General features: G+C 43.8%; 1 protein-coding gene across 1 annotated transcript in view; it reads right to left on the reverse strand.

Moving 5' to 3' along the window:
* EMILIN2 (elastin microfibril interfacer 2) overlaps nt 1-11,428 on the reverse strand; it is a 31,520-nt gene extending 20,092 nt beyond the window's left edge. Inside the window, 2 exon segments of the mRNA XM_032122938.1 lie at nt 11,082-11,204; nt 11,301-11,428. Of these exon segments, the coding sequence (XP_031978829.1) occupies nt 11,082-11,204; nt 11,301-11,428 (251 nt within the window).
* Between the last annotated feature and the right edge of the window lie 1,322 nt (nt 11,429-12,750).

The following is a 12,750-nucleotide window of genomic DNA, read 5'->3' on the forward strand; positions in this document are numbered from 1 at the left end:
CATAGAGGGCACCACTGGGAAGAACAATATCCCGGCCACCCAGGAACTTCCTTTTCCTTCTCCCTTATCTAAAGCATTAAACTACATCTTGTGTAGATAATTTGGGTTTGAATCCTTTCCTTCCAGCTAGCTGCCAGAATCAGGAGCACAGGATTAGCTAGATGCTTTAGTGTTTCGAAGTGGTTTTGAGAGTCATTACAACCTCTCTCACAACCACCACATCACTGAAGTGCAAACTTGGAACTTCCAGATCAGTTTTCACATGCCGGAAATGGTTGTACATATTTCTGTATGATTTCCATAAAACACTTAACTGCTTCTAACTTCGTGTGTGTTCCTCTTTATTTTCAGGGCCAAAGCCCTTCCTGAAAATTACAGTATTTTGGTTATTTTCAAATGCCACATCTCTCTTTTTCCCTAACAAAGCTTTAAGAATATAGCTGAAATTAATTTCATAAAATGAATAAGAACTATTTATATGCAAATTGTGTGCTTCTTCACTCAAACTACAGAACAAGGATTTTCCATCACATTTCTGACAATTTTCTCTTTGAACGCCTTGTCTGTAGTCATATTCATCAAGATAGACACTTTGAGATGACTTCAACAGTCAGACAAATCATAAGACATAACCAAATGCAAAAGAAGAATATAAACAAATAAAAAGAAATCAAGCTTAATATTTTTTCAGCATCAAAAATTTAAAACTTTTCCAAACTCCATCTTAAAATTAAAAAACAGGCATACCTGACGTTCTTACTCTTTTTTGTTTTATTGTTTCCTGATCCAAATAGGCATAAAATGTCTAAATACTATTTAATGTAAAAAACTATTTGAAATGCAGTCCACTTCTTACAAATTCTTGCAAGTTTGAGAACTCAAGCAAATACACAAATTGGATCTGTTTTGTTTTCAGATATGGTACATCAAATACAGATTAACCTGAATCCTAAGTCACTATTTTCCTAGAGCCAAAATAAGCTAGAATCAGAACATTTCAAAATCTGGATCTAGAACAGCTTTCATATTTCAGACTTTGAACTGTGGTAACAAGACAGTTATACTCATGGAAAGCTCAAAAATTCAGTTGGGATTTACTTACCAAGAACTACTTCTCTATACTGCCAGTCCAGCTGAATGAATCACGGAGAGCTACTCCCATTTCCTCCAGGAGGGCCAGTCATGTAAGGCTGGGAAACAGGAATTTACACTAGCACTTCTCTAATTTGAATCCAGTCACATAAAAATTTCTTTAAAATCACAACTTCACTGCTACAGCTTCTCTACCAATGACATTCTTCATGCACAGCTGCTGTGCAAGCTGCCCATGAAAGAAAAGGTGTCACGGTGCACTGGCAAATGACAGTCACCAGCATGCATCCAGCCCCAGGGAGATTCTCAATCATACAAGATGCTTTTTAAAGTCAGAACTTTGCTCACTCAGTGAATTTCAGAGGAGGAGCTGGAGACTTCCATGATTTTGCTAGGATATAGCAGTCTAACAGCACTGAACACAATTCTGTTGTTGCTTACAGTTCTAACAAAACAAACCATAATTTTCTTCTAGGGACTGCATCCTGAGAATAATTTGTGATTCTATGTATGTGAAAGACATAGGACTGGGAACTATCAAAATGTACAAATTAGACATGTCTTTATTTAAATCTGCAGTATTCTGAATCCAACTACTCACTCATAGTCATAGCAAACACATAATATACAATCACAAGCACACAAAACACATAAGATGCACTCAGGGTACTCAGAGCAAAATGTTGCTTCTCTATGAAGCTGGATAAAGATACATGGTTGGAATATAACATCAAGTTTCACACTGTTTATCTGGCAGGTGTGAATCTTTACAGAGTTATCTAGTGAAGCAATTTTGTCAAAAGGGTCCACAAAAGTTTCCTAAGTCTCTTAAAAATTGAGGCTCCGCTTTTACACCTATATATGCTGCAATGCAACTAAAACCAGTAAAACATCAAATCTTCCTCTGTTTGACTTGGATTTCTGCTATTCAAATAAGTGTTAACAAACGTTAATTATTTTTACAAGTATACTTCAAAACTATTTTAAAAAATAGTCATTTCTTATGTGGTTAGAAATTACATACAACACACCAGCAATTACTGTGCCGAGTCACTCCATTCTCCTGTGGACTTCAAGTCCAAGATGGTGGTCATAATCTCTTGATGAACTGAGCTAAATACTGAAATCATTCTTTTATAAAGCATGAATAAAGGTTAATATCAACTATCTCTAATCTTTCATTGCAACAGAGAACATAAGAACAGCTGTTTTGCAGGAGTTTTTCCACAACAGGCTTGTAACTACCCACACCTACTACCTTCATCATGAACTCAACATGCTGATCAAATGAGAAAACACACCCAGACCACTAACACAAACCTCCACTTTTAATATCTTAAGTGTTTCACAGCTGAAATGAAGTTGTACAGGGTGACAATAGCATTCAAATATTCCTCCTCTTTGAGAGAGAAGTACTTCCACAGGAAAATGCTTGATTAAAAATACATGTTTGCTGTAAATGCTAGACATTTTGACTAGGGAATGAGCTATAATATTCTCATGGTGCTAAGCCACAGAAGGAAACAGTTAACACTGATATTTGGAATGTCACCTAATAGTGATAAAACAAATCAGAAACACTTGGGTGAAATTGGTGGGAAAACATATGGCTCAGCTCTGTAACTAGATATTAGCATTCAGCCTTCTGGGAAATGCAATGAGATAAGTGCCACCACATCCTCGCTGTGAGGAAGGGACCACAGAATCAGCATGTTTCTACATAAGCAGCATAAAAAATGTTTACTCTGAGCACAAAGCCTCAAGGTTGGTCCAAAATTCTGTAGTGATTGGAACGAGTCCCATGATTTCAGCAGCCTGCAAATTTCTGTCTTTACAAAATAGAAGATACAAAATCTACACTCTAACATTTTTATTGCATGTAGACACATTCTTCGTAAATTGCATAGTCTGGTAGTTATATTTATACAGTTATACTACAGTTATATAGTCCCAGTCATCTAAATCTCCAATATATTGCAATGGGAGCACTTAAGTGGCATATAGACACCACTCAAAAACACTACCTAGAAGATGTAATTAAATGCAATCATATTTTGACCAAGCATTCTTTTATTTTGTAGGCTGAAAATACATCTTATTGGCTGTTTATACTACACAAACACTGAACTAGAACCAGTTGATCCTAAGTTTTCTGCTTCTCAAGAGTGCAGGCTTAATTGTAAGCCCTGAAAATGGTGGTAGAAATCCTAGTTCCACTGAAATCTTCGGAGATTTTAGCAGTTGTCAGTAACTGTGAGTTTCAGTACACAGGGATTTCAGGTGCCTCCTGTGTAGGTAAGGACAGGCTTTAAGGGTCTGTATTTCCATGAAGGCAAACAGAAATAGTCAACACAGCCAGCAGAGTCAAAACAGGGCTGCATCTCACCCTAAAGTCATTATTTACATCCTGTTACCTACAGAGTGTGCTGGACACCACTGACTTGCATTTGAGTCACCATCACTGCACGTCTAAGCTCCCACGCTCAGTTTCATCCCTCTGCATACAGGGCAGACAATTTAGGTCAGGGTGAATCAAATCCCACCTTTGTTTTTCATTCTTTTATTACCTTGCTACTACACAGCAGCACTGGCAGCTAGCTTGTATTCCAGCCCACAGATGAGCTTAATTTGAGAAAAATGTGTCTTTACTAAGAATTTGTCCTAAGGCGTTTATAGCAAGCAGCGAAAAGATGTTTTGACAGGAACAGATGAACCTACAGAAGTCTAAGTGTTCAGTGAAAGCAGGAAGAGTGTTTCAAAATTTTTTGTGCTGGGAGAAACAAAGTTTTGAGGCACTCCTGTGGAAAATATAAAGTTATGACAAGCATCACTAGGGCATATGACCAAGGAGACTCAGCTTCTCCAGGCTCGCACAGGCACACAAGGGAGTTCTTAATAAAATTTGCCCTCATGTATAGCATGGCCAACATTTGTACCTGATCTGTTCTGAGCTAAATCCTGAACAAAAAACTGCTGCTGGCTGAGAGCATTAACAGGGACACAAACTGAAGGAAAGAAAGGGAATGAGTCAAAACACTCTGCATCCACAGGAACACAACTGCCTGCTGTGTGCACAGCCAAGAAATCACCCATCCAGGTCACTGCAAAGAGTGCTTTAGTATCTGACTACAAAAGCACTGTAATTACACTGAATGTTTCATAGAATAGGAATGAGCATTGAGAGACTCAGTACTTTCTTCCATCGATTATTTTTACTTGGTGTCTTCACGCTACCTGGAAAGCATGATGGGAGAGGACGGCCTTCCATCTGGAAGAAATTGCTAAGTGGGCAGAGACCTGGCACAGGTGATTGTATTACTCCTTCATACAAGGAAGGAAAAAGTTGTTTTTGTCTATCCCTAAATAAAACAGTCATCTCATCTACTGGTGCCAGGGAAGAAGCCGAGAATCATGGTGCCCCAATTAGCTCACTACAGCCTGGTCGCTGGCACTTAGTTGTCTTCAATACTGAACACTATTTCAATGCATCTGAGAGAACCTGGCTGAATTTTACTGCAAAGTTCGTGTTTTGCTCAGTAAGAAGGACAAAAGATTACAGGAACTGGTAGAAGACAAAAACATTCAACTATTCTCAGGCAAAACCACATGGTTTCATTTCAAAGTCTCCAGAAGTGCCATTGTTTATTACTTTTACAGTGGATTTTATGCCACTCAGCTGGAATTCTTCTATCAAAAAAAGATGAGATTCAAACTACAATTTTCTCTCTCGGGAGAGAAACGATTCTTTGTGGGAAGAAAGAACCAAGCACATTCTGAAATGTCAGCTCATGTCACATATTAGGTATTTCTTCTTGTTGTATATACATCTTCACACACACATACACAAATACCTACCTACCTGTCTAACTCTCTCTTGGCTGCCAAGGGTCTTATTTTCGAAAAGCTGACCATTAAAGTCCAGCAGGAAATGCCCAGAACTTTAAGATGTTATTATGCTTAATGTTCATAAATTACCACTAGGTAGGCATCCTCTTCTTATGAACAGCAAAACCAAGACATAGGATGTATTTAAGTAACTTAGAGCCACAGGCAGCCTGTGGCTCAGAGCAGAACTTCAGTCTTGGGATTTACAATGTTGAAATGCCAGTCAAACACATGGTAACAGACCAACAGGAAGCTATTAAAATCCCACCTAAATAGAATGGGATAGGAGAACCCTGAAAATACAGCCCTTTCAAAAGGATTTCAGGAAAGTTTTGTAGAGCCGCAAAGTGATGTACTCTTAACAGTGATGGAACAGGAACAACTTTGCAACAGGTTATATGTTAACAACATCATCACCTGCCTCTCCCAGCAGTAGGGATCAAGTTTCTCACTTTACACGAGTGGAAAGATGAAGTGAGGATGCAGAGCACTGCTACTGAGAAAGCTGCCTGACAAACTGAGCTCCTGCTCAGTCTCTCTTCTGCTTCTCTGCCCATGAAATTCTAGAATGCTCTAGAAAGAGCTATTGCTGGAGATTATTTGAAAATACACCCAGATGAAACAAACAAGCAATACTTTCACAAAGGCAAGAGCTAACCTGTGGGATTAAGTGGGACCCCAACTTCAAGAATAAAATGGAGCATTGTTTTGAGAGCAGTTACTTTCCAAGACACCAAGTTAAAAGTGAACCAGAAGGCAAAGGAAAGATGAGATGTGAATGCAAAACTGAAGTCAGATGGGAGTCACAATATCCCCAATGTGTAAAACTGGCACTGCCCACTAATGGTCTAATGGTACAGAATGTTCCTTGGTTATTTGGGTATTTACGATGAAATACACCTTAACTGGTCAGCAGCTCCCTGAAAATAAAAACTTATTTCTTTGGCAACAGTTTGGTGCTTAACAGAAGAGGCCCCAGACCTCCAGGTTACACATTTCTCAAATCAGAAGAGCATGAAACTTTAAGTATTTACATTAATGTGAAGTGAGGAGTAGCATGGGATTTTTTTTTTTTTTACATTATTGCAACAAACTCAAATGATGCATGGAATGAAAATTCCCTGTCCAGTTCACAGAGAAAAAAGACTCTGCTGCGTTCAGTGCGTGGAGACAGAGATGCACAATTTCAGGCTTAGGGAGGCAGCCAGGAAAACTTACCACACCCAGCAGGATCTCAAAGATTTTCAAACAAGCACTCCAGGAGACTGAAGTTTTTTGAGTTTCCTTACAGTTTTCAATGCACAAGCCCCTAGGCTAACCTCCCTATGTAGTCAGCTAGCTGGAGCCTGTACAAAGAGATTCTGCTTCATACAAAATACACAAAGTTGGAAAGAAAGTCCTGAAGACCTTTATAGATACTTGGAGGGGAAACATTAAACAGTTCTTGCTTTCCCTTCAAGTCTTTGTGCATCCTGAGAAGTTTTTCTTATGAGATATGTATTGCTGGAGGCCAGCAGCAAACAGGCTCAGTCCGTGCTGACTTGTGCATCTGAGGTTTGATCCTGCCTGGTGCTGAGAACTCTGACCACTGATTCTGCATGCTTAATTTCTAGCAACAGAACAGTCTCAGAGAAAACTACTTTGGGACTGTTAGAAGGTTGAAAATTACATGGGGATTTCCTATATATTCCTAGACTGGGGCTGATGTGCTCCACCCAGGTCGTTCTGAGGTTGCCAGATGGATGAAAACATTCAACTTGAACTGGAGGTCTCCTATGAGGGTTTTCAGTTATAAAATTTCCACTTTTACCCAATAATATATTGTTAATAAATGCTGAATGCTGCTTACTAAAAGTAGTGTTTTACTCATAAGCAGTAATCTGTTCCGATATTTATGAATGCAGAAAACTTGTAGCAACATTCTCTAAAGTTATTTCAATCTTGTGCTTTGACTCTTCTTCTGGGCCATGAATAAAGTTGTGATTAGTTTGGCACTGGGCTTATTTATGATCATCTGAAAGTATAAATGACAAGAAGTTGGAAAATATTGCTCAATTAGAAATTTGGAGAGGCTTGCTAATTTAGCTATTGATTCATTCATCATTTTCTTGGTCATTTTATAAATGAAATAATGGGCTTAATGTATCATTAGTGTTAAGATGAGAAACTTACACTAAATCATGAAATTCACTCCTCACAAGCTAAAGAAAGATGACCTGACTTGAGCACAGATATCTTTACTCACATGAGCATAATTAATGGGGCTGGTACATGAATTAGGAGATCTGATAAAAACTCCTTCTTCAAGTCCCTGAGCAACCTTATCTAAATTGAAGCTGGTTCTGCTGTTAGCTGGGGACTTTGAGGAGACTGCATGACCTCCTGAGGTCCTTACCAATCTGAATGTTTTTCTATTTGATTTACTACCTCGTAGGGAGAAGTCCTGCTTGCAATTCTCTAGCAAAGGCAGAAACCCAGAAAATATCCCTCTGCCCCAGCCACTTCAGTTCACTTCAGACTTTAAAATCAAAACCTTACTAGTGAAAGCAGCTTTTCCCAAAAGTGCTGGGCCATAAATTGGTGCACCTCTGGTACAGCCAGGTGAACTCACACGCTCTGCACAAACAACTGCTATGACAACATTCTACCCTGAACCGGCTACGGTGACCAGAGGATGTCCCAAACAAGACACAACCCTAAAGAGTGCGTAGGATCTAACCAGACAGGCAACATGTTTTTTCTTTCAGAAATAGATAATGCTACTAGTTACAAATTGCTATTATTGCTAAGTAAGTAACCAAACCATTCATAAGAAAGCTACGAATGGAAATTCATGACGAAAGAAGCAGTGAGGGGTCGGTTATTTATGAAGCAATATTAAATTTCAAAACAGCCAAGTTCTTTTTAGTGAGTATAAACACTAATATTTTTGTACCTTTCAGTCCAATGACCCACTAATAACAAAGTTCCTCCTTCCTTTGCTAGTCACAGTTTTTAAGAAAAAATAAATCAGGAGCCCCCCAACACTTCAAAGGGAACGTACTTCAAAGGGCATTTCTGCTCTTTCTTTCTACTCTCTCTCTTCCTATCTCTCAAGCAGCCCCACTTCAACTCACATTCATCCCTGACACCTTAATCAGCCAAAGCATTCACCGACTTTTCAGCAAGGAAATGCACTATCGAGCCCAAGTACCTATAAAACAGTTAAACAATGAAGTGTAATAATTTCCTGAATTTCAGCTTAAGCTTTCAGGAAAAACACCATGCAGCCAAAGTGAATTTACAGTTAACAATCCTAGAAGTGTAGTCATTCCAGCAAGGGTCTTTGGGGTTTTTGTCTTCAGACAAATTATATTTTAATAGGCCTAAAAGGTAGATAAAAAGGGTTCATGCATGCATATAATTTTAGGCTTAATCACCAGAGCTTTGTATTTCGAAGGCAAATCAGGGCTGACTATAATCCATATATGCAGCACGCACGATCTTGTCTGTAAAGAGCATAAGGAATTCAGGAGTACACTGCAAGTTTAAGGCAGTGAAATGCTCCCCTATACACTGCAATCTAAGTAATTGTTAGGCATAACCTAGACTGTACCTAAACACTAGAAGGGCTCTTTAAATCTAGTCTTAAACTAATATAAACCAACAGTAAATCCACTGACTGATTTAAAAATAGACCTAATAGTACTTAAGTACTAATAAAACACACACATCCATGATACAGTTAAGGAACTCTTTGTTTGATTTGGATCTCACTGTCCCCACTGTCTGCAGCTGAATGAGCTCTTAGATAAACCATGGGTATCAAGAGGAGACTACACAGGGACTGTACTTTATTCCCATGAATATCTGCTATTTAGCTCATTTTAAGTTCTCTGTTCAAGTGTATAAAGGAGAAAAAAAAGAGAATAATTTCCACTAAGTCCTCAGTCATTTCTTTGTTGTTTTATAGCTCTTTCCTATCCTATTTTTGTGAACATTGGCTAGTAAACCTATAAAAACACATTTTGTTATTCAGACTGCTACTCTTGAATTAAACAATATTTTTCACAGGAAATAAGTTAGGGGTTTGCAGGATTTGAAGCATGCAATTCAGACCTTTTTGGATTAGCACCTTTCTTACTCTGCCACTAAGAGACAGTATATATGCAACAGACACAAAAATAAAATGACAACCTATAAACAGTTTTGAACACAAAACAATTTCAAGATTTTGATATTCCACCTTCTCTCAGTGTTAATCAGCTGGTGCTGTGACAAGACAAAAATATTTTATGGTAAGAATAAGGAATATTTCATGTTAAGAACAAGGAATTGTTTTGCAGTTGCCATTATGGTTATGAAGAAAACAGTGATGTTCACCAAAGAAAGTCAAACAGAGGAAAAAAAGTCTTATGATAAGTATCTAATTCCATTCTCAAAAGAACAAAAAAAACCCATGAGACTGGACATGGCTGGTGAGACCAAATGTCTGTTCAGTCCCATATTCTCTCTCTGACAGCAGCCAACTCCAGATGTTTAGAAGCACAAGGACAGACAATGCCATTTCAGAGAACCACAGAGAAATCTGGAAGGGATGGGACTGCTGGAGGTCATGCAGTCCAGGCCCCTGCTCAAGCTGGGCTTCCCCTTCTTACTCCTGACAACAATCTCACACTCTCAGTGCAAGAACTTTCTGAGCTAGAAGCAATGCCTTTGCACTTTCTTCACTATCTACTAGCAGATAGCCCATGAAAGTCCTAATTTACTGCCTCTGAAATTCTTTATCTTAATACTTGGTGATTTATGTGTTTAAAGAGCTCAGCTTCAACCCCTCCTCTTGCCTCTGTAGCTCCATTACAGAGACTTCTCAGGACAGAGGGCACACCCCATTACACATCCATAAACTCAGTCAGAAGTCCAAAATCACCAGTTCAAGACTCCAAAGAGAAACAAGGGAAGTTACACAAGACAGTGTTACTCAGCCGTCTGCTTTGTTTCTTCCCCTCAAATTCTAGTGTTTATAGAGAGAAAAGGTGGGTTTTTAACAAAAATAACAACCCAAACAAACAGAAAGCAGCACATTTGAATGCCAAACATTGAACCCCTATTGTCATGGGCCCCAGGGTGGCAGGTGCCATCAGTGTCTGAAGTTCTGTTTCAGTAATACCCAGGATCTAGCAGTATCTGTCTCATCCTCACTGTTTCATGTCAAAATAAAAACTAGTTACTGTAGTTTTATTGTAAAACAATCTTCATCATCACCTCAGCCCAAGTCTGAGCCTATGAAAATCTGTGGGTGTCTTTTCAGTGACTTCCTGGTGATGCTGAAGTGGTTTCACAGAGTGTGTATCGCCTAGAGCTTTCAAAGAGAAATGTGTAAATATTACTGTTTTTCAAGTGGAAAAGGGAGGAAAGGAGATTTGCCTGCGATTACCAGCAGATGAGCGAGATCCATCTGTCCCCTGATGCCTGCTGTACCTGCTGCACCACACCTTGCCCTAGGAGGCCACTCCACAGATCACCACGTGGTCACACGCACGAAGATTAAAATCAAATAAGCAACTTTGCATTACCCCCCGTAAAAATCTTTGCACTGGCTGCTCCCCTTGCTGGATAACAGACAGGGGATACACAGACTGTAAAGGGGTTGGCTCCCGTTCCTGGTTCTCCCTTTACGCGCCGATCCAGCAACACAGAGCAGCCATAAAACCGGTTTTGAGCGCGGCTGTACGCTGGCAGCTCCGGCCCAGGTGCGCTCCCAGCAGCGCATAGGTGCGGTCCTGATGCCGGCGCTCCCGCCGCCCATGGAAAGCAGCCCGCGTGCTTTCCGCCCGCCTGCACGCCTCTCCATGCCGACGAGGTGTGCCAGCGCAGCTCCCTCCAGGCTGCACGGACCAGCAACTCAATCTGGCTCTAATTAGCTCCAGCAGCCTGATGTCCGCACCAAGCGAGCGCTTTGTTTGGGGCGCGCTGGGGACCGAGGGCGGTCCGCGCCCCCCTGCCCCGGCCCTGCGCTTTTCGGGGTGCCGGGAATCACCGAGCGCCGCGGCAGCGGCCGCTTCCCCGCCGGCAGCGGGTGGCCAAGCGCTGTCCCTGCCGAGGTCGCCCCCGGCGCTACTTACACCAGGGTGGGCTCGCAGGGGAATTGGTTCCAGGCACACTTGTACTGGGCCTGGACGTAGCTCTCCGTCCCGTCCAGCACCGAGCAGCTGACGTTCTTGTTCACTATGTAGGCGCACCAGTTCCTGGGGGAGAAGGACAGTGTCGGTCAGGCACCCCGGGCTCCGCAGCCCGCCCGGCCCGGCGGGGCCCGCAGCGCGCCCGGGGCGGGCGGTACTCACTTGCTGCGGGAGCCCGGCCGGGAGTACGGCAGGTGCGGGGTGCCGTGGCTGAGCCCGGCGGCGCCCAGGGCGAGCAGGAGCGGCAGCGCCCATCCCGAGGGCGGCGCGGGCCCCGGGCACAGCTCCATGGGGCGATGGGCAGCGGCGGCGGGCGAGCGCAGCGGGCCGGTGCCTCTCCGCGGGCTACCTCCGTCCGTCTGTCCCTCCGTCCGTCCCGCCCGCCCTCGCCCGCTCCCAGCTCCCTCACTGACGCAAATCCCCCCACCCCGTTTCCGCCCTCCACGGCGGCTCCGCACCCCCCTCCGGCCAAGGCGCCGCTCCCCTCCACCCGCCCGCCCGCCCGGCTCCGGCCCCCCGCCCTGCTCCAGCCCCCCGACCGGGCAGGAGCGGTGAGGCAGCCCCCGGCCCCATGTGGTGCCCGGCCGCCATCAGCGGGTCCCTTCGGCTCAGCCCCCGCTCCCCGGCCCCTGCCCGAGCTGGCCGGCGACAGCCCCCGAACCAGTTTTTCCCACTGAAAAGCTGATGGGAGGAGGCGGCCGGGCCGCTGGGGAAGAGCCCCCCGCCCCCGGGGGCCCGGGTTCCTGGGGCAGGGGGCACTGCGTTCTTCAGCTGGGGCCGGTGCAGACGTGCTGAGCTCCCGGGGTGTGCGGGGGAGGCTGAGGCTGGTTCGCTGCCTTGTGGCAGCCCTGGGGTCCCGCCTGACACCGGTGCCATGGGGTGACCAGTGTTCCCTTGCGTGGCCCGACGACGGCTCATTTCGCCCACTGTCATGGGAAGGCTGCTGGCGGCTACCTCAGCGAGGAGCGTACAATAAGCCTTTATTCGTAAGGAGAGGTGTTCACTGGGCAGAGAGAGAAATGGGCATTCAGCTTCACCTGGCTGTTAAAATCCAGCTCAAGCACCTTGACTGAGTGGTCTGCTCGTGTGAGGCCGTCCCACCGAGGGCAGGACCACAGGGATGTCCCTCTATCCTCCTCAGCTCCTGCTCTTTTGGGAGTTGGATTTTTGGGCTGAAGCGACACTGAAAACAAAGCATCGAGGCTGGATCTGGGCAGGATGCTCCCATGAGTGGGAAGGAGGGGAACGGAGAGAGCGATGTTTGGGTGGAGAAGAGTTTGGGTGGGAGATTTGGGAGCCGTGCCTGCCGCTCCTGCTGAGCCTGACCAGCTCCAACTCTGCTCATGCTTTCCCAAGGCCTCCCATGGCCAACAGCAGCTGCTCAGGCTTTCCTAGGTCTCACATGCAGGCAGAGCCAGCATCAGGGCAGGGCTCTTCCTTCTGCTGTAGGCAGCAGCCTGCTGACCTCATCATTTGCCCCGATCTGCTGAAACAGGCGAATTTCATCTGCCAGTCTTACTGTGAGTCTCACCCAACAACTTCACTCTTCCTCCGAGTCTGCAGGGAAGCAAGCTCTGAATGCTGAGGTCAAACTCATGCATTCAGACTGGTT

Source organism: Corvus moneduloides, chromosome 1 (assembly GCF_009650955.1).
Source record: "Corvus moneduloides isolate bCorMon1 chromosome 1, bCorMon1.pri, whole genome shotgun sequence".
NCBI classification, from domain to species: domain Eukaryota; kingdom Metazoa; phylum Chordata; class Aves; order Passeriformes; family Corvidae; genus Corvus; species Corvus moneduloides.